The sequence below is a fragment of the Brachionichthys hirsutus genome, chromosome 9 (assembly GCF_040956055.1).
Source record: "Brachionichthys hirsutus isolate HB-005 chromosome 9, CSIRO-AGI_Bhir_v1, whole genome shotgun sequence".
In the NCBI taxonomy this organism is placed as follows: domain Eukaryota; kingdom Metazoa; phylum Chordata; class Actinopteri; order Lophiiformes; family Brachionichthyidae; genus Brachionichthys; species Brachionichthys hirsutus.
In genome coordinates, this window is record NC_090905.1 from 5583499 (window position 1) to 5609861 (window position 26363).

The following is a 26363-nucleotide window of genomic DNA, read 5'->3' on the forward strand; positions in this document are numbered from 1 at the left end:
TGTATTTTTAACAGACCAACACGTTTTGGTATTTTATGACTATGACCAGATGTCTGAAATATATGAATTCAAAGAAACCACAATTAAATGTTGACATTAGAATACACGAGTGTTCAGTTTTCATCTCCATTAAGAACGAATCCTTTACGGTTAATCGATTGCGGTTCAAGGGGTGTCGATAACGCTGAGCAGCGCCACAGACCTGGTGCTCTGTGTCGACGTCATCCGAGCAGAGGACCAGTCTCGTCAGAGAGTTGTGGCTGCACCGTTTAGTACCTTCCTGTGTTCCATAACCCTTTCTTATTCGGTATTCATGTGGGACCACAGCAGGAATTATTAGCTGTCTTTTTTTAAGATTAACGTGTTTATTTCTGCTGTTGGGAAATGCAGATTTAAGCAGCTGTTTAGGACTCGCGCGCAGCACGTTAAATCACACGCGTAACTGAGCAGTCAGTTACCCATAACCACCACAAACTACTGGACTCTCCTCACACCTTTCTTTATTTGTTTGCTTTTTACTGTGCCATTTGTTGTTTGTAAAGAATGTACTGTGAATGTGATTCATTTTCCAACTGTACAGTTGTGTATAATTTAGATAATTATTATATTTATGCCGTCTTATTCTTCATTTGCCGTGGTATTTGTTTTGCTTTTTTTATTATTTTTTTGAAATCCTGAAACGTGTGCTCACATGACTCGCAGTCTGGAAACAATGGTGCTACATTTCGACTGCCCGATTGTATTTATTTTATAGTGAAAACATCAAAAACAAAAATGTGTGGTGCTGTACACAGGGATATTTTTTGTCGAGCCCTTTTTGGGGAGGGCATTTCCTTTTTCTTTTTTCGTATTTAATGTGCTGTTGTCTGGTTCTTTGAATTCTGAGTGTACAACTGTCAAGGCCACCGTTGGTTGAATCTGCTCGGCAACGTCCGGCTCAATCTTAGCAAACAGGTCTGAGGCCCTCTGGTCATTTTCTCATGTCACATGTCAAACAAGAGGTAGCCATCTTTGTTCTCTAAAGGGAGCTGCTTATCTGTGAACAACACACTGTTTTTGTACATAAGGTTTTGTATTTCCTGGTTTGTCTTCATCATAAGCAAAGGTATATAAAAAAATATATATACAGACTATATATAAGAATATATATATATATATATATAAGGGGGGTGTTTTGGTGCTGCATTGGGACCTTAAACTCAACCTTCCCTCACAGATGGTGCCTACCAACACTGGCAACGCACCCGCACCTGAATCCTTGGGACACAAGTAAACACACACAAACACACCACAGATCTGCAATGCAAACAAAGGTTCTTGAACACAACTGGGTTCTAGCACTAGAACTGTCTTTTATCAGCTGTTCCTGCAAACTTTTTCTCTGTCTTTTGTGTCTTTTTTTTATTTATTTTTAACTCCTGCAGGAAAACATGGTGCTTCTGTTTCCAACGACTTTACAGACTGGTGCGTACAAACATGCAAGTCAATCTCTCGCTGTCTGACTCGAGAGGCCAGTGCGTACCTGCAAAGACACGCTGACGTAGAACACTTGTGTTAGCTTGTGTGTGTGCATCACTTGTTTAGGAATGAGAGCAGACAAGCTTCCTTTTTCTCTAATAGGAACACACAGTTTTTTCAGTGTGTGTGTGTGTGCGTGCACGCGCTCGCTTTCTTCCACTTGCCGTTGCATATCTTAGGGAAGATTAGACTGATAATAAAAGCTTTATTCTAAACTCTCTGTGGACACAGATTGTGAGTCATTCTAGAATATAATTCGAGATTATTTGTTACCAGCACTGAGAGGTCTTTTGTAATTATTGTCGACGCTGTTTTGATTTTCTTACTCTTGGTGTTTGATGCAATGACAGTTTCATGTTATGCTTTTAATAATGTCTTCTGATTCCTGTCAGTTTTGAATACTACTAGTCAGAAAGACATCACGGTGCTCTCCTTCACTTAAAACAGGGAAATTGCAGCTATTAAATATAAATACTACTAGTCTCCTGTTGTGCTGCAGGGTTTTATGGTTTAATCATAAGCTTGCCGAGCAGCTTTCTTACAGTCCGGTCTAATCTATGGACGTTTCTCTAATCTGGAGGGGCAGTGTGGCGCGTGTGAGAATAGGTTTGCGGAACTGGCAAAGATTCCACTCATTACAGATTTCAACCAGCTTTGTTAGCTCACTTACACAATCGGTGAAAGGGATAAGGTGCTGTTATTAGAGTCCTTTGGTGAAAAACAAGATTTAAATACAAGCTTCCCCGCAGCTCTCTATCCTGGTGCATCATCGATCAGCGAGAGCTTTGCCGTCGAAGCAGTTTACTCTAAATTCATCCAAAGGTCTTAACTCAGGAACTTCCCAGATTACTTGAAATCGTGTAATGAAGTAAAAAAAAAAAAACAAAAAAAAACTACTGCATGTAATAAACTTGTTCAACATGTGGCTTTATGAGGTCACATTGTAACCCAACTCAGGACATGGGCAAATTCCTCAGTAAGTGAAATTAGCCAGCGCTCTTGTCGGGCCTCAGATTTATTCTCACTGCTCCGCTTACATTCGGCGCCTCCGGAGAAATCCAGCTTTATAAACGAGTCGAGAAACTGTGAACGGCTTTGACTTTCAGCATCTTCCTCATCTCACAAATGCCTCTGTCTAGATTTGTGTCTCCAGGAATGACGTTCACTTACCTTTGGTGGCTTTAGTCCCATTGTGGGGGGGTAAAGTGATGTTGGTCATGTGTGTATAGTGATCTCTGATAGGTGCTGCCAGGGCAGGTTTGAGGTGCAATAACGGCAAACCTCCTTTGCAAAAGGCCCCCGGGGTGTTCATGATAAACTTGTTCCTGTTAGGTGTTGGTGCTTTTATCCTAAGATGTTATAATGAAACAAATGGAATTAATGTTTTTCTGCATTTTATTATTATTAATAAAAATGTTTCATTTAATATTTGGAATAATTCAGTGGAGTGTTGTGGTGTTTCTTTCGGGAGTCATGCTGATATTTCTACACTGTTGACTTGGTTTTAGGTGAACAAAAGCTGATTCTGAAGAACCAAAAGGCACGTTGAATTGCTTTGGTTAAAATTATCTTCTATGAATATTTGAGAACGTGTTTTGACTGGAGGACTGCTGCAGCTCAGCTCTTTCACTCAATGCCAGAGCTCCCAGTATAATAATTCAATGCGTGCGTCTTTAAGGACGAGATGCATTTTTTTTAGAGCCCTGATTCCCACAGTACAGACACAACTTTCCAAGAAATGTCCTAGAAACACTGTAGAAAACATGTTGCAGCCATCGGAGAGCAATGAACTGTTCCTTTCATTCCTCATGTTAGATTCCTGGTGTACAGGAAAGGGCCTTGGTTTTTATCTCTTGGGCTACGTGACTATTTAACAACGGCGAGGCCTTGACTGTCTGCAAAACAAGACTGCAGCTGTGGAAGGAGTGATGGGAGTGAATCCATTCATGTGATACAGTTTCCACTCGTAGCTGGAAGCCGGTTTTTGGTTACTATTGATCACTTTCTAGCATGAATGAGAACAGACGGATGTTTGCTTGGCAGAGGTCTCCGCGCTCAGAGTGCTCTTCTAGATCATTCTAATACGGTTCCTCCAGTTCCTCTGCTGAGATTGCTCGGTGTGTGATGACAATATTATTAATTACTGTTTATTGATGATTATATTTGTACGGCACATGACGACAATAAATGCAGCCCAAAATGTTTTACATCAAAGAAATATTTAGCTGCCAAAAATACAACTCAATCTAAAAGAGGGGTAGAAAATTAGGGTAAATTTAATAATAATGGTTTAAAAAAAAGGTTGTGTGGTTAAAAAATACATATAAATAAAAGTGACCCGAATAACGAATAAATTGCGCATCAATGATTCTTTTTTATCTTTTGATCACAAAGAATTAAAATCAAGTTCTCAAAGCAAGTCAAATGACTTCAAGCACCTCTCTGGAAAGATACCGATTATAATTTCCTTATATTGCATCCAGTACGTTGCTTCCATGATTGTTTTGAGTCATAACTGACAAACTGGATCCCATATTTTCGTTCTGAGATAAATTAGCAGCAGATGGTCTTTCTGTATACTAGTATACTACTATTACGTAAATGCAAAAGATGCAGCGTCATGTCAGTTGAGTAATGAATCATTTAAAGGGAGGACCTTCAAATGGAGGGCAGGTAAACTGGACTAATATGCCGTCTCCCCTCTTTCAAACGCCGAAGTTTGTAATTGTTATCTCAAGAGGCCAGAAAATTGTGTTTTGCATTAAAGATTAACAGGAACTCAAAGAGGTAATTTTCCATGATTGCAAAACAGACCTATGGATTTCAGTCATCTGTTTACTTATACGTTCTGTGCGTCACTGTGAGTCACTGTGTAACTTTAGAAATGCAATGTATACAAAAACGAAACAATTTCAACTAATCCCACAGTGAATCAGCTTTTGATGTCCTGATGAGTCCCCCCGAAATCCAAATACATAATATATATATTTATATATATATATATGTGTGTATATCGGTAGGGTCTCACTCTTTTCATCGGTCCATTATTTTTCCGAGGCATAGCTCAAAAAGCGTTCATCATGAAACTGGGCGGACTCTTGCTGCCATTTGGTCTTCAGGGACTTGAGATTATATATTTTGAATGTCTAGAGTGTAAATTTGAAACTTTACAATATATTCTCAGTAAACTAAACACATCGAGCATGCTGGAGTGGTGCTATCACCTACTTAGGAGCGCAGCTTGTAAACTGTGTGGACAGAAATGGCCCTCCATCAGATTCTTTTTTTTAAACTTCGAAAACTGAGTTGATTTTTCTCAAAATTGGCAAGAGATACACTTTGATCTTCAAACATCCCAACATTGTCCTCATCTCTGTAAAACTGACTTTATAGACAAGGGGGGTCCCATGTTTGTCCAATTTAGTAACGGAAAGCATCCGCAGGTGAATAAATTACATTTCTGTGCAGCAAACATCAAGGAAAAGACGTGGACACATGGTAATCCTATTAAGGCATTGTGTTCTCGCGTTAGCGAGGAGGGACAGTGGGAGGATGTAACTCCCGTTCTCATGAGCTAGACTCATTCAAAGCAAGTGACCGTGATAGGTCGGACTGCACAGAGCCAGAGACAGGCAGAATGTTGGCTGTTGGTGTCTTTTGCTGCGTAGCGCTAATCTACTGGACGAGGCTGAGCGCCCTGGACATCTCGCATGGACAGCAACTCATCCCAGGCATGACAGGTGAGACAGAAACCGACAATCCTCTGGAAATGTGTGCATTTTATTTTTCTAAATTACTTTCTTCATATCTTACCTGTTGTGTTTTTCTGCATAACCTTTTCCCGTTCAGTCAAAGGCTCGCCCCTCGCGCTGAGCTCCACGGAGGCTGCAGATGGTCTGGAAACCCAAACTCGGGTCCCTCATCTTGCGCCATGCTTTGTGGATAATATATTTGCAGCGTTGCATGAAAGTGTGGGGAACAATGATGAAATCACGAGCCACACTCTCACTGTATTTGGAGTCTGCACATTATCTGGTAATTCATCATCAAGCTTAATATTATCCGAGCTCGTTGCAGACGTGAACAGAAACCAGAGAGTTAGGATGGCGGATTTTCACCCAGTCGGAGGTAACGCTGCTGTCTGCGGCGACTTTCATTGTTATGTACGCGTTTTGTTTTGTATTTCATTTTACGCTAAATATTCTTTCCAGTTCGCTTATCAGAGGAAGATCCGAGAGGATCACTCAAGTTGACCTTTGGCCTCCCGCAGTCTCTGGTGCTCAAACCAAACCCTGTACTCGTCTTGGCTTTTGAAAGTCCGCTGGCGGGGGGAAACCTCGAAGCTACTTTCACTGGTCAGGCACTGCAACCTCACACACAGGTGAGAAACGTCTGCTGTAAAATATGCATGAGTGTAAAATTCTCCTTGGGATCTTCAATTTGCATTGTCCATGGTTCATTTTCTTGGTGCTTTGTCTTTTCTAGTCTGCATGCATTTCAGGAGAAACTCGGTACGTAATTCTGACGGGGAATCTGGCAGAGGACAACGCTGACCACAAATGGAGGATTACTGTTGACACAGAAGCCCCTGATATGAGTAAGCTGTGATAGGATACTGTGATATTACCGTGTCTTGCATCATGCAGAGAGCGCGCACGTGACAAATATCCTCTCTTTGCAGAGCAACCTCTAAAAGACATCTTCATTGGTGGAAAATCGGGACGTTACATCGGCATAACTCCACTTCTGTTTTTCCAAGGAAGACAAGGGACTGATATGAGGTTGTGTTTGTGAAATGTTCCACTACGTTGCCAGAGCAGCAGTCTTCCATCCATTTTCTTGCAAATGGATTTTGGTTTTTAAACTTTCATTCTCAGATATGCAAGCGTTCCAAGTTCCTTTCTGGCCTCTTCACAAACTTCATCCTTTCTCTGTGAGCTGAAACGATTCCTGGGTGACGTCATGCCTGAAGATCGCCCTGAGACCCTTCCTCTCCGGCTGACCTCTTTACAGTCCCCGTCTCCTCTCCTCATAGGCTTATCCTCCAGCGAAGCCCTGCTGTCGGGGCTGATCAACTCCTCCTCCCTCAGCTTCTTTTCTTTCAGTAGCTGTTGCTCCGTGTTTCAGGCGCACGTTGGGGAGCTGGCGCTTCCGGCTGCGCTGTTGGAGGAGCTCAGGCTGAGGTTGGAGCAGACTGTGGTGCAGATAATGGAGGTGATAAAGCAGGAGGAGTTGGGTCACAGAGGCACAGAGAGGCTGGGGAGGCTCATGGAGCTCAGTGCATTTTCTAAGGTGGAACCACTAGCAGGTAATGTGTCTAAAAAAACATTTTGGTTTTAAAGATTTTTCTAAATGATATAAAAATGATTAAAATAGTGAATATAATACCAGATTCTTTACATCGAAGTAAAGTTAAGACCACATTTAATCTTGCAATACCACTGAATTTATCTGATCTATAAGTTAATTGAAAGTTATCTTTATAAAAGTTATTTATCTATTTAACTATTTACCCTTTGCTTTTAGCCGTGTCACCACCACAAAGAGTAGCTTTGAGAATAATTCTACCAACACTATCAGTCATTCTGACGCATTTTGTAGCCATTTATCTTTCAAGTCAATATTTTTTTTCAATTTGATCTATTTTTTTTCAAGCTGATTCAAAACCTTTCCACACAACCGTTGTTCTCTAAAGCACTAGATATCTGTATATGGATTCTTCTTCTCCGTGTGTCACTAACACCCTTTAATTCTGCTCACTCTGAAACAGGAGACAGACAGTATCGTGCGTTCCTGCTGCTGAAGGCCCTCCAGACGATGGCCCGCATGTTCGAGGCGAAGCGAGGTCTACGGGCTGCCAGAGCTGACCCCAACAACCCAGTGCTGGTTAACCAGTGTGGGCTGCGAAGCCTCACCGTGTCCCTGGAAAAGCACGCCATCGGTCCAAACACCGCCAACATTTACAACTGCCACGGTGCTTGTGCCGTCCCCCTGGTCAATCCCACCAATCACGCCGTCCTGCTCAACTCCCACATTGAGAGCGAGAGGGCTGCGAATGAGAACGTGGACGAGAGGCCTCCGTGCTGCGTGCCGTTGACCTATGAAGACATATACATGGTCCTCTTGAATCCACATGGAACTGGAACTGAACTCAAGTGTCTTAAAGATGTGGTGGCAAAGGAGTGTGGGTGTCGCTAGAGTATGATGACGAAGATGAATTAAATCTATTTTTGTCCTTCAATTAAAACAAGTGCATGTAAAATGTGTGATTTAATGCTGAATGGATTAAATGTTAAACATTCTGCACCTCCAATATGATTAAATGCAAAGCCTATTGATTGTTTGTGTTGTTTATTCATGAACTATTTGTTGCGACAGTTGTCTAAATCTATTATTTGACCCTTCGGTTTTCTTTAAACAGCCAAGAACAAATCATTGTTTGGTTTTGGGTTTCAGGATTGCTTTGTTGGCAATTGGCTTTTTTCTTCTTCTGATTGCTCCAACTTCTTCAGATCCCCACCACAACATGAAACTGTCCCAGATGGAAATCTGGAGGCAGATGGGAGAAAACGACACACAGTCAGGCTGGCGTCTCACTGCAGAGTCACGTCAAGAGGTCGATGGTACATTTTGAGGTTTTTTAAAAGTATACTTTCATTCTATTTTAAGGGAAATCCACCTTAAAACAGGGCAAGTATTCCGTATCATGTTATATATTTTTAGGTGTATTTGTTGAAGTGTGCCGTTTCACCGACCGGCAGGGGGGCTGGACTGTGATGAGAGACATCCTGAGCCTGCTTGTCTGCCAGTGCCACCTTGAATACTTTTGCAGAAATTAATTGCATAATGATCTCTTTGCCATGACCTTGTCAAATGACGCTTTACAGAGCCTCTGTTCATCTGTAATCAGATAACTGCAGGTCTGCAGCAACAAGAGCAATCTGCATGGACGAAGGATAAAATACTTTCACTGATGCCACGCGTGTATTTCTATTGTTCTTCTACACTAATGCCTATTATTAATCTCATGTGAGTGAACAATAATCCAACCTGATATTGTGTTTATCCGTGTGTACTGCGGTCGTGTACTGGTAAGTGGGTTATTGTAGATTAAAATGAGGTTTAACCTCCCCAGAGACGGGCGGTACCTGAGTTATGGAACCATCTTGCAGACTCCCAACAAAAGTCCTTATACCCGTCTCGTCAACGAAGGAATCCACAGCATCTAGACAAAAAGCAGCATGGAAGATGTGGGATTACGCAAAGAAAAGCACTGTGTGTGCTAATCCAGCTATGCTTTCCCTGTGTAATCTAAGCAGGTGATCGGAGGACTCACCGTGCAGTTCATTTACACCAGCGCTCACCAGCAGCACCACCAGCGCCAACATTATGCAACGGTTCATAGTGAAGCCCTTCCATGGAGTCGGAACATCACTCAAGTCCTCGATGGACAGAATCCGGTCATAAGACACTGTGGAAGGACCCGGATCATTGAAATGGCTGCGATATTCGCCGGCGTGGTCGATCGGTCGCTTGTATGGGCCGGACATGTTTCTTACTTGTGTTTTCCAGATCTTCCAATACTGACGCATAAAGTCGATTGGGTCAAGGTTTAAGTTTAATCCAAAAAGAAGCTGTATATGATGGATGAAAATTAAGTTACATAAATAAAATAAATGCGTTTGAATCTGCATTTTTATTTGCACAGACCTCAGGACCAAGAATGTGAGACTAACACAAGACGGCTTAAAATAGACACCTGCAAGCGAAGGACAGACGTGATTTAGAGAAGCTGAGAGTTTCGATTGAAGTAAAACTCTCCTCAGAACTAGGAAACCTACCCGATTCAGTCTTTCGGGCTGCCTTGCCACTGATATGAGGGCCGTGCACTTGAGTTGATGGTGATTCCTCTTCTGCGGGGGCAGTGCTATAAACTCACCCTCGCCGTGCGCCGTCACCGTTTGACTGACGGGCAACAGATGGCGAGGACTGAAAAAAAGGAAAATGACATGAGTGGTTCTGCTTTGTGCCATTTTGTATTACCTACTCATGGCATTTACGTGGGAAATAAAGTATTCACTGGAGAGTCGAGTTATTATTTTCAAAATAAGATTTTACATTAAAAAAAAGATGATGAGCCATTAAAAATAATAATAGTGGTTAGCACTGTTGCCTGACACCAAGAAGGTTGCAGGTTCAAATCCAACTTGTGGCTTTTCTATTTGCATGTTCTCCCCGTGTCTGCGTGGGTTCCACCACCAAAAACATGCAACTTAGGTCCAGGTCATTACTGAAAAAGAGAATTAATTCTCAATTGACTTACCTGGTTAAATATTTTAAATAACTCAATTGTGTCTTTTATATTGAGTGAGATGCTGACCACAGTTAGAGGTGAAAGTGCAGTATAGATATATGGTATAAAAGTAGCAATTTACTAAAAAATGTTTCAAGTGTACAGCATACATACATTTGTTGCAGATTTGACGTTTAGGTCTTCCTCCTTCCTCATTCTGTTACGTAAGACGTTGCGAGGAAGAGGAGGACACGCCCCCGACAAACACTGCAGCCCGTAAAGCCTCAGCCGAGCAGTAGGCGAAGACCAGACGACAGAGCGGGCACCTAGTGAGGACGCTGGCCGGATGGTTAAATCCAACCTACAGACGATTTTGAATAGCCACTGTTTTGTTAGAGAAAAAGAGAGACACCCGTCCGAGATGCCTGTTGCGGAACAATCCAGTAATAAACCTGAGCGTGAAAGTGAAAGTGAAAGGTAAAGTCTGTCTCTATGGTTTTTAATGTGGTAACTTAGCAAGCTAAGCTACGTTTAAAAAAAAAACCGAGGCCTACCTGAGGTATATTATCTGGAGCGGCTAACAGCTAGCATTAGGAGTGGTTGTTTTTCTTAACATCACAGCTGACCTTTCCGTAAAGCATTAGTAAAAACATAACCTTCCTAAATGGTATACCTTTATTTCCCAAATTGCGTATTTTAGTAACGTAAACGTGTACGCTTCTAAATCGAAATAAACGTATTTGTTACTAACATGTACGCTTTAATTAGCTCGCTAACACTAAGCTAACGCTTATGCTAATATATCAAACGTCACAGCAGGTCGTTAGCCGTTCTGTGTCTGCTTTGGCAACTGTTTACTTTTTTTAAGGCGATTTTTAATATTGAAGCCAATCATGTTTAAAAATTCAGAACAACAATTTTCCCCCGTTATTCCTAATAATACGTGAATGTCGCGGAAATGCGAGCTACGTCGCCTAGCAAGCGGCTAGCGCATATGTTTAGTCAAAATCTTATTGTCGACTATCAGTGGCAATAGGCCTGCCTCGTTTTTACAATTTTTGACGTACAACTTCAGTCTTAAAATGGAGCACCAGATAAATTATTAAAATCCAGTGATTTGTAGCTTTATTAATTTCTTTCGCCCACGATCTCGTCTGCTAGTCAGGATAAACGCCTCGCAATTTGATGAACAGGATGCCAAACAATCGGGCTGCTTTAATTGTAACTAAGCAATAACTAAATGCAGATTAAACGCAGTATATCGTTACGACGTTCTGTATCATTAACCCTTGAGAGGCATGTATAAGCCAGTGGCCTCCGCTTCGAGTGAAATAGCACCATTTGCTGGGTTTCCATGTCGGCGGTAAATAACAAAATGTTGATCTATTTATTTTTTGTGTCGATTTTGTAGAGTAAACCATTAGTCTGCGTGTTTTGTGAAGATGTTCAGGAGACGTTCTGCTGCTACAGTATTTACGGCTGTGAGGACTTGTAGGAAATTTCCACTGCGCTGCGCAGGGCTGGTGGGAGAACGTGTCGTGGGGAGACGCAGTTTACACTTTACACGGTGGCCTGTCCCTGAGAAATGGATTTACTGGATGATCGTTTTGCACTTTAACTCGTAGGTTCAACCTGGTTAAAGTTGTAACTGCAGACGATCTTATGTAAACTCAGCGGAGAGACTGTAAGTCAGTCGCTGATTGAGGTGCGAGTTTAACCATCTGCAATGTAATCCTGCTGACGCTTTATAGTGGAGAATGGTGGTTGGCGTAATGAAACGGGTGGAGTTGAACGGACCTGCTGCTTTGCAGGCTCTTGTAAGAGGGTGCACGTTGCGTGTTGATGTTTACGGTCATGGGATTGCAGCGCGGCTCATTCGGCTGCTCCACATTTAGCACAGCGGTGGCATTTGCGTACGAGACTCTTCTCTAAGGCGTATGTGCGTGTCTTTGTGTTCTCCAATCGGAGAGCAGGCTTACGCTCAACACTGCTAATGCGTGCAGTGGCAATTACACAAAGGCCGCTGAACAAGTTAGACGAGCTTCCTCTTTTATTGTTGCTAAGGTCACACCCACATCTTACAAGTAACTGGATTATTTTGGCGGATAGAGGTCAATGGTATCTGCCATTTCCTCTGCTGCTTACACTATAGGGACATATAATATGCCGAATACACCGTTTAAAATGGCTCAGTCTGTCTGTGTTGTCCTCCTGCAGTGTCTCCAGTCCCAGGCGCTGCTCCAACTGTTGCAGTAACCCGTGTCTGGGGCCTCTGTGGTGCTCCTGATGCCCCTCACCCACCCCTGAAGATCCAGGGTGGGCGAGGGAATGACCAGTGGGATCGCAATCTTTCAGCTAAACCATTCTACTCTGTAAGTTAATCCAATTTGATTTATTTTACTGCAGTTTGAGCTCTATGAGGTATATTGATTGTATCTGGTTGTAGGTGTAATAGCTTAAATCAGCCCATTCAGCTGTTAGGAGTGCAAACGCAGCATGTCCCAGGCTTGTCCCGATGCGTTCTACCAGATTATAGCAGGAAGGCTAATTTCCACCTGTACTCCCTGACCCATGAGCAATTTAGAATCTCCAATTCACCCATGTTGCTTGTTTTTGGTGGTGGGAGGAAGCCGGAGAACCCAGACAAGAGGAGAACATACAATCTCCTCATGGGAAGGCCCCAAGCCCTCAGTTGGATTTGATCTTGACAAATTGTAGCTTTAAGCCTGAATTTGTTTTTTCTTTGTCTCTCTTTTTTTCTTCAAACTATGCACACCTATAATTCTACTGTCGTATTGTTCCACCCTCTACTCAAGGATGCTCAGTTGCTGGTTCTGGAGGAGCCTCCTCCCGCCAACGGCAGAGTGCGGTTCTTGCTGTTTGAGCCCCGTCGCGCTGAAGCCAAGCGCTGCGTCTGGAGAGCCGCACTGAAAGGAAGGAACCTCTATGTGGAACTCCCACCTGGAATTTTGCCCGAGGGCAGCAAAGACAGGTCAGCGGGGCAAAATGTTTTTCAGTGATGAAATAAAAACAATCTGAAGCCTTTTTCCGTTTCTTGACTTTCAAATGAATGAATTCAACGAATGGTGCGTTTTTGATTCATCAAGTAAAGCCTGAATGAATTCAACCTGTAACATGTCTAATGTAAGAATCACTTGATTTGTCAAAGATTTAAAGTTTGATTCTGATCAGATAGATGCTGTTCACACAACAGTTTTTATACACATGGACCTTTGCATCTTTAGATTTTAAAAAGAAAATATTGGTTGTGGCTGGTCTGTGTGAGCATTAGGCTGCAATAGCAGCTAAGCCATTATTGTTTTATAATATTTCCAGTTTACACAGCAATGGGAATGCCCGCCTTGAATCATCGCTTTCTATCCACTGCAATGTATTAACGCTTCTTGTTTGCTTTCATCTTTAGTTTTGCCCTTCTTCTGGAATTTGCAGAAGAGCAGCTGCAGATGGAACATGTGTTCATCTGTTTTCACAAGAACCGTGATGACAGAGGTGAGGGGTTTCCGTCCGGGTCTCTTGCTGGTTTTAATGTAAATGTTCGGGTGTAGCACCAACAAGTAATCAGCGGTTATAAAATACATTTCAGCTTGGAAAGAAAACGGATGGATTTCTGTGAATTATTTACTAAGTTTGGATAAAAATGTGAACAGAAGTCGACTTAAAGACACTTAGACACTGACTACAGAACATCAAATGGGGTTCTGATACGAGATACATTTTTTCATGGACTTGAGTATTAGTAGTCGGTGAGTTTGTCTTTATTTGTGATTTTTCCTGATGATCGCTACGAAACATCCCCTTTAGTTTTGTGCAGCTACACAAACATGAACCGCCCTTCTTAAAGTCCAGTTACGGACGGTAACTTCTCAGTGGCGTGTAGTAAAACCGTGGCTTTACGTCTCTTCTCCTTTCATCTCCCTTCAGCATCCCTGCTGCGTACGTTCAGTTTCCTGGGCTTTGAGATTGTGAGACCGGGTCATCCCCTCGTCCCGTCCCGCCCCGACGCTTTCTTCATGGCTTACAGCATGGAACGAGACTCCTCTGGCGACTATTAATTGATGGAAGAAATTTAAATTCCTAATTTAACGTTGAAGTTTTTCCAGTCAGAAGTTCTGCTGTGTTTTATTTGACCTTTTCCCACCTTGTGCCGTGTTTCACTGCTGTTTGCACCAGGTTAAGATGTTTATCTACCAGGAATATAGATCAAACACCCACATAATGTCAAGGCAAGGCGTCCTCACAAAGCACCATCATCCATGATTCGTTCATCTTGATCCTCCCCACAGTGTAATATTTATGACCAATGGAAATTCATTATAGATACTGATGTAAGTAGCAACGTGTCATGCTAGTTAATCACGTTTACATTGATTTTGTTTGTGTGCATGATTTTCGTTTGTTGCTTTGACTCACTTGATTGAAGTCTGCATGTTGTAACAATACTAAATAAACGTTCCCACCTTACAGAACGATATCTTGCGTCTAGTAATTTAAGACAGCTGAAGCATAATTGACAGATTCCTCCGTAAATGCTTCTAAAAGAACGGAGATCTGAATGAAATGTTACGCGATCCTGATTGGTGGACAAATATATACCACCAGAGTATTTACTTGCCCACTTCGAACCAGTGACGTGGACACACAAATACACAGGCTTCATATGAAATAACCAAAACTTTAATTTTCATAGAAAAGGGTTTGATTCGACGAGTTACAATGATGGTGTTAAAAAATTAAAGCATTGAATTAGTTTAATATTACGGTATGAACATTAAAGGAATTACCCAATGTGCAGATTCTAGTGAATTTCTAAGCACATCTTTCTGTGTTGGATTGTAGATATGATGGCCACTATGTCAGGCAAAGGTCAGCCTGCATTCAGAGTGAGCCACAGCTGACTGGTCATGCTCAAAATTGTCTCGGGGTCTGTCGACGGCAGGTATTGCAGGCACATGCAGTCCCCCCAGTCCAGAGCAGACTGATACTGGATCAGCCCTCTCTCTGCCAGCTTCATCACCAGCAGGACTCGCTTGATTGTCAGCCAGTTGTGTACAGCGGTGGTCAAAGAGCGGGAGACGTGGCCCCCAGAGGATCACCTGAAGCACAGCTACCATGTCTGCCATCTCTTTCTCACCGCGGAGCAGGGAGGCCAGGTACAGGAGCCCTCTTCGGTATGAGGACTGGGACAGAGTTGCGCCTGCGGCCAAAGATGCCAGGCTCCCTTGTGAATGGAGACAGTACGGAATTATGGCTCCGATTTGGGATTTGATGTCGGCGAGGGAATGAGGAACAGATGAACGTGACGTTAACACGACGCGAGGGGAGCCGTGTGTCCTCCATAACGTCTGAATCTTTACTTTTTCCTCTGCCTTTTCACACTCCACGTTCAATCTGTCCCTTTCTCGCTTGCGTCCTGCCTGTTCTTTCCAACTTTTCGGCCACACCAAAAAGATCTCTCGAGGTTTGAGCTCAACTGCAGAGCCACTGGTGTGCAGATGTTGTGAACGCGCTCATACCTGCAACAACAGAACGCATGCCTGCCTGTCGTAATTCAAACGATCCAGATTCTGCAGTGAGCTGCTATTCTGGACAAAGTCTTCTAGAGTGGTATCTGGAAGGTCTCTCTCAATGCTCGATGAGCGTCCGTTCCCGAGCAGCGACTGGACTGAGGTCAGATTCATTTGTCTGTGATCTGTGAGATACTCGACACCGACTCCGCCCGGCGGTTTAGCAGTCGGGCCGCCTGGCTTCAAGGCAGGAGAAGGATCTGGAGTTTCCAGCATGAAGGATGTGGACGTGTTGCTTGCTTGGAAATGAGCAATGACTTCTTGCACGTGGACGTGCGATGGCTTTTGATTGGTGTGAGCTGAGGGAGTTCCACCAGCGTGTTTGTGCACCTACACAGAAAGACAGAAAACAGACACCCTTATAAGTTATATTCAAGAAGCTCATGTAGCTGCAGCGATAAGGGGGGGGGGAGGAGTATCTGGCCTTCCTGCAGCGGATGTGACACCTGATGAAGTGCAGAGGAAGTGTGTCGGATACCACAAGTCCCCGTCACAGTTTCCAATGTTGATAAAGATCATGTTTCTGTTACTTCTCATGCTATGCAATAGACATGTTACCTGTTTGCATAAACATGAAGAGCATTCTGTATATTTATATACATATATTTATACTTTATAGAGCGAATAAGAGCTTTTACATTACCTGGGACTGTGCAGGCTGTAGTGCATAAGAACTGAGGTCCATCTGTGTGGCCTCTCCTCGCAGCAGGATCCCAGCGGCCACGCTCTGCGCCATACTTCTCAAAAAGAGCAGGTGGCGATGTTGAAGTCCTTGAAAGACCACGCTCTGATCGTCAAACCTGCTAAAGAGGTAGAGCAGGTGTTCGTCTGGGGTGCTGGGAGATGGGAAATAAGGTGACAGGGCTCCCTCGGAGTAGTTTAAACTCCTCTGTACTCTCGTGGGGATATTTGCTGGGTGCGGGTGCCATCACATCCAGGGGATTGTCACAGTTATGAGGTTGTTCTTGCAGGGGATGCGAGGGAGACAGAGGAGAGAGCGGAGGAGCATCGACGCCAGGGAGGGAGAAGGCGCGACCCAGCCTCTTCCTTGGAGCAGGCGGCGGGGTGCCATCGGAAAAAAAGCATCTGGAGGAGCGACTCCTGTGTGAGAGCGCACACAGTAACAAAACCATTAGTACAGCGCTCCCTGGGAAATGTGTGTCTGCAACACGTTTCACAAACCAGCGATGATAGAATGATGACAGAACAAATGAATACTACCCCAATGAGCTGGTGTTTTTATATGAAGATTGTATGATCATTGATTATCCCTATACCAAAAATATCAGTGTTGCTCTTACCTGTGCTGTTTGACAGGCAGCTTTGGTTTGATTTCCTCAGCTCCATTTCCAGGATCAGAAGACATCTGGACTTTAATTTCCAGTAGATGATTAGTTCTTCCAGGTCTCCGTTACTTCACCTCTGCTTCTTTCTAAGGAGTGCTCTTCTCTTCTCTCTTTATCTGTTGGGCTTGTTGGCAGCTTCAGGTTGATTCCGGAAGAGTTGTGTCTGTTTTGAAGGCAAAGCTGTTCTCTGAGCTAACCTCAACGCTAGAAAAAAGGGAAGGATGTAACGACAACTTTATTCCCTTTGTTCATGCTGAAGACATCAGAGACAGAAGACAAAAATATGCCACCGTAAAACTCAACTTTATTTTTATTGCAGTCTCGATTCAAATATCCAAAAATGAAAACCAATAAAACTAAAAATTAATAGAATTAAGTATTTTATAGGGCAGAAAAGAAACACTGGAATGGAAACTGAAAGTAGCGGCTTGGCTTCCAATAAAGAAAAGGTGTGAAAACAAACATTTGATGTAATTATTGCCCGTTTATTGCCATTCTATCAGCTTTCACCTATAAAAACTTGGTGTTCAGTTTCCTACAGGTGCTGATTCAACTATGGATAAGGTTGCCTTAAGGTAAATTAAATGCAAGGCTAAAATACCATTTTCTTCATTTAAATATAAAATAAAAATCATTCATTCATGGTCAGGAGAGAGTCTTAGAACGCCTCGTCTCCAAAACACAGTATATAACCTCATTTGTCCTGTGTCCCTCTCACGTCTCCAACGGATGGACACGTTGTCCAGGTTGACGTCCTCGCCTGCCTGCAGCTTTGACTTTATTCGCATCGGCTGGTCCAAACGGTCCAAGACCATTTCTGGATGCTATTTTAATACAGTTCATTAAACAAAGTTCTCTTTCACATTGTGCTGCTTGAGATGCAGCACAAACAGCTGAGATGTTTTAGCTCCGCGCCTGAGAAGGTGCTGATCCGTGTTTAAGTTCTGGCCTCATTATGGACTTGAATTCAACACGTTCACTAGAAATGACCTCCAGACGTCCAGCGACGTCTGCTGCGTCCTCGTTCATCCGTCACGTGATCACTTCCTGACTTTGCGCAGGTTAATTGACGGGATTCGTTGATTGGCCCGCGCTGATTGCGCCAGGTGCCTCCGTCTCTGCTGATTGGCTACCCGGTGCCATCTTCACGGTACATTTCCACCCCCCCCCCCCCGGCCCAGAAGCTGCAGCCTCCGATCCGGTTCAGGGTTCGCGTCCTATCCTCGCCGCAGGCCCGCAGCGCCACCAGGCCTTGACCCGGAGCGGAATGACCGGAACAGAACTCCGCGGAGACGCCGCCATGGAGCCGGGGCAAGACCCGAAGGAGCAGGTAATGGCGGAGGCCTTGACTTCTCTGACGCCCGGTGGACGCGGGGACCTTTTAACGGCGGCTCCGTGTCCCTCCGCAGGACGCGCTCGTGAGGACAGACGGTGTGTTCCGCTCCCTGCTGCGCGTCTTCTTCTGGCCGTTCGGCGTCGTGGTACGAGCGCGAGAAAAGGCGGCGCAACGTGCCGAGGCTAGTTTAACCTGCTCTCCTTAAAACGTGACGTGCACGGCTGTGATTTACAGGCACGCGCATACCAGAGGTTTCGGTGGACGCTCGGCTACCGGCAGCCACCGGGCGGCGCGCCCCCCAGCCGGGCGGGCGTTAGTCCCGGTCGCCAGAACCTCACGGGCCGGAAGCGCCTGCGCGGGGTGACCCGCCTGCTGCTGGCCGTGCTGCCCCGCTGGGTGCAGGGCGCCCTGGGCTTCCCCGTGTCCAAGAACATCGGGCGCACCCTCTCACCAGGTATGGTGGCACCTCCTGAGTAACGGGAGTTTGGTGTGGAGGTGGGGGGTGCACCAGGGATCAGCTCTGGGACCCTTTTTGTTTGCCATGGTGATGGGTAGACGACTAGATGAGACGGGAAGCTCCTTGGGATGTGAAGTTTGCAGATGTTCGCGGTGCTTCTTCATTAGGGGGAAACTGAAGATGTTCTGTCCCATTTTAAAATGGCGTCGGCATTATTGGGCCCCGATGATGTCGAATGCTGAACACGTTTGTTTTTAGTGTTTGACTGTTCATTGATTACTGCACAGTAATCTTAAACGTGGATTAACTTAAGATGGGCCATCTTTTGCCAACAGAGATCAGAGCCTCTCCTAATAAACCCTGTGGCAAAGGCAACAAGAGGAAGCAAGACGAGTTGGATGATGACGATGATGAAGATCCTCACACATGGGTGGAGGCACTCTCTCAGGAACTTTGTGATGAGGGCACTGAGGAAGATCCTGATTATGAGGTTTGTGCATTAAACTCAGCTCTAAAGGTCTGACCTGCGCATTCTTTCTTGGCCGTGTTGGTTCGTTCTCGTACCCTCCCCTGTGAAATGTCTTAAAGGAGACATTAAACCCTTTCTCTCCACAAGTTAGCGCAGTTCCAGTCAAAGGAGCAAACCGATGCTGCAGGACTGCGTCCCTCTTTTCTGTCTCTGCTTCGACTCGTGCACGGGCCACAGGTAGAGCGTGGGCGTGTGGCGCACTGACACGGGGAGAGTGCACGGCACACATCTTGTGAATGCCCCCCCCCCCCCCCCCCCGTTGTGGGGTCACAAACGAAAAGAGTGCTGCCAGACATGTTTCGATACTTACGGAACCACGCAGGACTGACTGGATGGTTCAATTTAGCAGGTTTTGGGTTAGTGATGACTCAAAACAATGAGTGAGTGTAGAAGCGTGGGAAAAGTGACCCCCCCCCCCCCCCCCCGTGTCGATTCATCGAGTATTAAAGTCTGAGATCCATTAAATGGAGACGTGTGTCTTTTCCCCCAGCCCAGTACAGTAGAGACGGAAAGTGAGGAATACCGCTCTCATAACAGCACGGATAGTGACCCTGAACTTCCAGTGACAGTCGACATTCCAGATGTGAACCCGGTGAGTTGCGGTGTCGAGCGTTTGGTAAATGTGGGTGTCGGTGATTGACATGGTTTTATTTCTTTATAAACAGGCCGAGTCATCCGCTGAGTGACGCCCCTCCTCCGGATGCTCTGATGCGTTATTGCCAATGTTGTGTTTTTGTATGTTGATTATATTCAATAAAATTGTTTTTTGACTTGTATGTGCTGACCTCCCACTAGATGGCGGTGAAGAGTTGCTATTTAACCGTAGCCTGATCAAACATGTTTGCGTCACTTTGGGAATCAGTCGGTAATATCTGTTTCTCTGATGGCCTGAACAGCAGTTTTCCGGTGATTAGGTTAATGTGACAAGTCCATGTAGACTTTGTATTAGCTGGGTTTTGAGTTTGTGGTCAAAACAAGATCACAATTCATAAAAGAACGGCATCTCTATTTACCCCTGTTGCACCGCATTAAGCTTTCGGCCCTGTAAAAAGGTAGTTTAATTTGCAGATTGTCTTGAATTTAACTTGCATTCCACAATGTTTTCCATTATAGCTTATTTTAATACCTTAACGGCATCGTTAGACTCTCTCTTATATGGATCTAATGCAGAGTTTAAATTTAACTAAGCCATGGTCTGCACCGCGTTTTCTGCTTTAGCCCGCAGCACTACGACGGTAGATGAACCGGAGCTATTTCTGACTTCCAGCATGTGACTCATTTGTTTAGTCCAAGTTCATCCGAGCGAAACAGGGACGCGTTATCCCAGAGCTCGCCTCCCTCCTGGCTCTCTGCTGCAGGTGAGGTGAACCTGCTGCCGTGTGGCTTTCATGTGACTGGCGTCAGAAGAGCACATGCAGTATGATCTAGCACTGCCCACGCAGTTGTGACCCTCCTCCCCCACCCATCTGCATGGGGTGCTTGCTGCTGAGGAGGACCAATCAGAGCCTGCTCACCCATGTTGTAGATGAGATGTCGACACTGATGAGCGGAATAGATTGGTTTTGAGAGGAGCTAATTTCGGTCTTTTGCTTCCTCTTACATCTATCCCCCTGCCTGCAGGCATTTTAAATGCAAATTCTGCCCTTAAGGATGAATGTGAGGCTGAGCAGCACCGTGTTGAGCTTTCAAAGGTTACTGTCCTCATTATGACGCACACACTATCAAACATATTAAAAAGCATGCTGTGGGCTTTTTAGTGACTTGTAATTCATAATGCGATACTGCAACCTGAGATCGTGGCTCTGTTTAGACCTTACATGATGCATTTTCTTTGACACTTCAAATTGATACGTTTAGTTTTGAGGGCTCATTGTGAGGACCGTTCATCTTGGTGACTCCAGCTGAGAACATTAGAACACGTCTGTTTCAATTAGAGTATATAGCGTTGTAAATAGGAAAAGTATAACATAACATTTATCACAAAGCATCGACATGTCCTCGGTGCCAGAAGTAATTCAGTTGACAGCAAGAGACTCCGGCCTACAATTAAATCCTGGAAACACCTGACATTGTTTTGATGGTGAACTTTCAGACGTCCCCCCCCCCCCCTCATATGTTTTTCATCTCCTGATGCTCTGGTGCAGAGGCAGCTGCCACCTAATGGACGCATTGGTATGATATGTTTGTGGTGTGTGTGTGTGGTTGAGATCGTGTTCATGGGAAGGGCAGTAGCAGTGAGAGCTGGATGCAGAGCAGGAACTGATGGTCTCCGGGGGGGGATCTCATGGCTGTCTGAACCTTTGAAGGGTAGACTTTTCGGCGGCGGCGCAGGTAGCTATAGAGAGCATCGACCTCCGACTCCAGCGTTTGCAGCCAGCTGGAACCCGCCTTTAAACCAGAAGCTTCGTCTTTACCTTTCAACTGCAAGATGAAAACATGCAGTTTGGAGGGGGTATCTAAATGTCTTGCACGGTCCCAGGTGTGCTGGAGAACAAAGGCTGCCTCGCCCCTCATGGTCTCGTTGTGTAATGGATGGCAGCCTGCAGACTGATTTGTTGTGCTGATCAGCTTTATTACGTCCGAGCTTTTTATTTTTTACTACATGTTTCCTGATTCACATGAGCAGCTCTGATTTTGACGCAGTGCAAATTTATTTCAACATGCTGTACTTGGATATTTGATGACATCAGCAAATTGTCACCTTGATGAATGACTGGCACCCGTTTCCAGCTGCTCTCCAAGCCCCCGATCTGACCTGAGCTCTTATCTACTGCATTATTAAGTGACTTTAATGTCAGTCCAACACTCTCCAACTGCATCCACCTCAACGCAGCCCACTCCTCCATCCTGAAGCTGTCCCTACAGATTTCAGGAGCATCTATCATCCTCTAAGAAGCAGAGCAGAAAAAGAGGCATGAAAAATGAAGCTGGCGGGTGGAGCCTTCAGATATTCACACGCTTTGATGCTGAGGACAGTGAGCCCTGTCAAAGAGTTTCAGAGTGAAAGGAAGCTGCACCGATACCATGCGGTAAATGTTGATTTATCTTTTGCTGGATGATAAATCTCCCCCTCAGGGAACTATCTCGCAAACGAAGTCAAGTTTTCAGTACAAGACAGGATGAAGTAAATTTGTTCTACAGATAATAAGATGAGTTGATTTATTTCTCCTCAAATAGTTTAACATGACAATCCCATACCCAGCACCATTACAAGCATGCTAAGCCCCCCCCCCCCCCAGCATCGCCTCAGCCGTTCATCGGGATCAGTGTATTTTACATCTCTCTGGACTCCTTGGATTTAAATATCATAAGGATTTAAAGGCTTTGCTACCTGTGACTGTGAGCGTCCTTGTCTGCTTGAAGGTTATTAACACACCTGTCTTGCTGCAAACTGCGCAAGACTTAAAAAAACCAAATGTGCAAGATTGCTGTTGATGGCGGCAAGTAAATCCATTCACACATTTGTGATGCTATTCTGAGAGAGCACACTGACGTGCGTAAGAACCGGAGAAGCCGAGGCATGCAGGGAGCTGGGTCAGCCGTATGTCAGACAGGCCGTAAATCACGAGCTGCAGAGCGGAAGGATTCCTCCTTTGATTTCTCTCACCTTTGACCTTTATTCGGTTTGTGCCAGCCTGCTGGAGCAGTTCTGCCTCGTTCACAACAGTCTGGTATGAATGTAATAAAGGCTGCAGCGGTCAAATGTCAGATAGCCGCCTTGTGTCACGAGAAGGTTCCTGGTGTTATGAAAGACTGCCGTTCACTCGGGCGGCGTGTACGTGATGTGTGGCCGTGTTGCTCCTCACCTCAGAAATCACATTCTGATGTGAGTCACATATAAGCAATGAAGTCAAACAGAATGGCGTGAAGTCAAATCCTCAGCCTGGAATTGCTCAAAGCTAATTGGTCCAGTGCAGTGCAAAATGATATTCATTATTCATTATTATTAATCATTTAAAGTAAATTAATCATCGGGTTCACTTGATCTTTGGTGCCTTAATCTTGAATTCTGAGCAGCGCTGTTTGCTTCTTTGGATGAGAATGTGGACCAGCTCTGAAATCCTTAATCCTTGAATTGTAATACTTTCAGACAGCAGAAGTTTTACGTCATAAAGTAAAGCTTTGTGAAGTATATTATTCTATGCATCATCGTGTTCCAGTCTCCTTTTTACGGCCACCAACCGCTTGAGATTCTCCAAACGTCCCTTCTCTACAACTGAACGGTTTCTCTGCCAGCAAACGCACTAATATGCTCTAATTACCTTTTGCTCAATTAACCCAATTTCCTGAAGTTTGTTGTTCTCATGGTGAGATCATGTCTGACACGCGAGTAGAGCGTGATGCTGTCTGCAGAATGTAGGGCAGATCAATCTGACGGCTTCTGTTGGGGGGGAGGCTGAATATCCGCTGCAGAGGATTTTGCCAGAGCTTTAGATTTTCTGGCTCATAAAAATAGCATTGATAGAGTATTTAGATCATCTAATGTATCTCAGGAAGATTACTGGTGTTGTGTTACTCTGTGTCTCCTGTATACCAAGTTTTTTTCGGGGTTGCTCGGTTGTTCATGCGGTTCACTGTTGCAGGGTTTTTATTCGTCGTCATGTTTTCCTCTCCCGCTCTCTGTAGCCCTGCATCCTTTGAGAATGTGCCAGCCACTGCTGAGTGACGGGAGCAATAACATGCACAGTGAATGTTAAGCTTCCTCACAGGGAGTCCACGCACACAGAGCCAGAGAGAATGTCAAATCCTAAACCTGCAGCCCGCTGGCACTAATGAGATTTGTCATCTAATCTGACTTGCAGTCCTCGTTCTGTGTTTTTGTGCGTCTCTCCACATGCACCCACTCCAGAGCAAACGCTTGTGATGAGTTGACCTTAATGTTGAGGGGGACAGATGGACGGTGATTGTGTGGACACCAAGGTGTGTGTTGCTGATGTAAGTGGTGCATTAATGCTCGGGCCTCTTGAGGCTCCTGTCAGTGTTGATGATATCAACGATTGGTGAGACGACAGGAAATTAAACCTGGAGGAAACACCTCCTGGCATCAACACCACTCGAAGGCTGAGACAACTGTGGAAGCCTGAGACCACAGAAAATACCATTTCGCTCTTTTTCTGACATATTCTTTGGAAACGTCTCCGTCTGGAGAGCTCACTGCTCAATGGGTTTTCATTTCTCCTCACCTCGGCTGGCTGGCTACAGGTTATTGGCCAGTGTTCATGACTGAATCTGAAATGTCGACAGAAACGAGTCACGACACACCAAAACAAAAAGTGGCTCGCACAGAGAAAGAAGGTAAAGTAGAGCTTCAGTGGTGGCAATTTTAGATTTTCTGCATGAAATGTGCATCCAGAGGCGTAGAAGGAGCGATGATGAACTGCCGGGCAGGGAGCTTCTCTCTGACACCTGAAGGCACCGTAGCTGAGGCTATCTGACAGGTCTAGAAATAAGCTGGAGATGAGAACAGTGTGGCGACAGAGAGCGTGAGTGGGAATACAGTGAGAACAGTCGTTTCTCTGAAAGGTAATCTGAGAAGCAGAGGCGCGTTTTGTTTTGTGGCTTTGGCTGCGTCCACCTCGCCAGACTGAAGTGGCTCAGTTGTAGATTTTTACTCCCAAGTGTGGCACATATCGGAATGTGCCGGTGCTGTGCGAACACAACCACCTAACCCTTTCAAATGTGTTCAGCATCTCTTTCATGTGTGGACTCAGACTGGATGCACATCTGATTCGTAGCCGTAAAACCCGAAGGAGGAGAGATGACAAGAACAGTCGAGATGAAACGTTTGCCCTCCAGAGATGGATGATAGTAATAGTAGATCCATTTCAGTCTGAATACCACGGTAAATAAAATATACATATAAAAAATATGAGTGTGAACCATCAGGATAACCACATTTGAATTTCCGGTTGCAATGTGAACGGCGCTCCAGTTGATTGGGCTTCGTCTGCTGCAGCACGCCACTGTGTCGCCCTGTATTGCATATTTTACGGTTGTAGCGGTTTCCTCTCTCCTCCAACCCCCGTGCACTCTTCATCGCCCTCCCTCGCTTCCTGAAATGTGTATGTTGCAACCCTTGGCTTGACTCCACCGGCCACCTATCCTAATCTGCTCTCCTGGCCCGAGAGCAAACAGCATCTGTGGACACCCTGCAGTTCGCCGTTACAGCTTCAATACGTGTTTGGCATGCAGATGAAAAAGCACGGCGTTTCCATTTGTAAACGATTAAAATCGACACATATCAGCTGCAGCTGCATTTGTAATGTTCCCACTAGCCTGTGCTCTGCCTCCATCTGCATATGATGTGGGAGGCTATTGTGTGCTCACTGATCCGATGCTGCATTAGATACAGGCAAGATGCACAGACAACCACTTATTATTCAATAAAATAACTTGAATCAACTCCCTACATGAAGTGTGGAGGAGGATTTTTCTCTTGTAGTACCGGTACATGCTATTACACAACATAGGAGTATTCCACTGTATTTAATTGTTCCCTGGGTAGACCTGCTTTAAAAATGATTCCTATTGCAGTATTTAAACAACTATATTTGTCATTGTGTGAATGTAAATATACTCAGGGGGTGATACCATTATGCATTTAGGCACAATGTTTCTCCGATTATTATATCTTTGCACTTATATATCAGAGTTGACCTCATTTAAATGCAGAGAACAATGAACAAATCCTCAGGCCAGGGTAATTAATTTGACCCAGCACCCAACATTCTTTACAGTTTTCTTCCTATTATATTTGCCTTTGCAGAGTGACATCATATCTGAGGAAGGAAACACAGATGACAAGCCTGAAAAAGATGCAGAAAGAGATCTTCATGTTTTATTTAGAAGTGGATGCATGTGTATTTTTTCTTGGTTTATCCATCCCACTGCTGACATTAAGAAGTTTAAAGTCTCTCTCCCTCTTCGGATTTTTGTGTTAAAGGTGGAAATGAGCTGCAGCAGAGTGAGGCTCTGTAATCCTGTCCTCTGTGCCTTCTAGTCACACACTCCTTATTTACTCTTGACAGCTTCAAATTGAAACTGTGATCACATTTTCCACTCCGTTTCTCAGTCAGGCAAGCCCCCCCCCCCACACTCTCCACATCTCTCCCTCGTGAAATCTCTCTTCCACCATCTCTCTGCAGCCAGCGCTTGTTTGATACCTTCAGGGACTGACCCTCCCTCTGCAGCCCCCACTGTGGAGTGGACAGTCCATTTCTTAAAACGGGGACAACAAAAGACGAGTGGATTTGAGATTGGATTAGGAGACCAGAGGAGTTGAGGTTGATTAATCAAGAC

At 44.6% G+C, this 26363-nt stretch overlaps 3 protein-coding genes and 1 long non-coding RNA gene across 4 annotated transcripts; 3 read left to right on the forward strand and 1 right to left on the reverse strand.

The window, feature by feature from the left end:
* Positions 1-5155: 5155 nt before the first annotated feature.
* Positions 5156-7718, forward strand: amh (anti-Mullerian hormone). The gene is made up of 7 exons (XM_068743026.1): positions 5156-5258; positions 5374-5646; positions 5730-5899; positions 6004-6115; positions 6200-6299; positions 6396-6826; positions 7289-7718. Exons 1-7 carry the CDS (start codon positions 5156-5158, stop codon positions 7714-7716), a joined length of 1617 nt encoding a protein of 538 aa, XP_068599127.1. The 3' UTR covers positions 7717-7718.
* A 120-nt stretch (positions 7719-7838) lies between these two features.
* On the reverse strand, positions 7839-10020 carry LOC137899025 (uncharacterized). The gene is made up of 7 exons (XR_011105633.1): positions 9986-10020; positions 9360-9507; positions 9229-9277; positions 9078-9152; positions 8855-8989; positions 8667-8743; positions 7839-8067 (listed from the first exon to the last, which is right to left on the reverse strand). It is a non-coding gene; the product is annotated as an uncharacterized lncRNA (long non-coding RNA).
* Positions 10021-10116: 96 nt separating this feature from the next.
* oaz1a (ornithine decarboxylase antizyme 1a) lies at positions 10117-14298 on the forward strand. Its single transcript, XM_068743234.1, is given in 6 exon segments — positions 10117-10288; positions 12044-12095; positions 12097-12183; positions 12628-12803; positions 13236-13321; positions 13754-14298. Coding segments are annotated over 6 exon segments (663 nt in total). The 5' UTR covers positions 10117-10157; the 3' UTR covers positions 13885-14298.
* A 4020-nt stretch (positions 14299-18318) lies between these two features.
* Positions 18319-19750, forward strand: org (oogenesis-related gene; the record flags this gene model as incomplete). Its single annotated transcript, XM_068743516.1, has 4 exons — positions 18319-18532; positions 18871-19025; positions 19555-19656; positions 19730-19750. Coding segments are annotated over 4 exons (492 nt in total), but the record flags the coding sequence as incomplete, so codon positions are not given.
* Positions 19751-26363: the final 6613 nt, after the last annotated feature.

Coding starts and splice junctions, on each gene's coding strand:
- amh (XM_068743026.1), top strand. CDS start 5,156: ATGTTGGCTGTTGGTGTCTTTTGCTGCGTAGCGCTAATCTACTGGACG. Junction 6,116..6,199: donor CACAGAAGCCCCTGATATGA/GTAAGCTGTGAT, acceptor CTCTCTTTGCAG/AGCAACCTCTAAAAGACATC. Junction 6,300..6,395: donor AGACAAGGGACTGATATGAG/GTTGTGTTTGTG, acceptor TTTCATTCTCAG/ATATGCAAGCGTTCCAAGTT.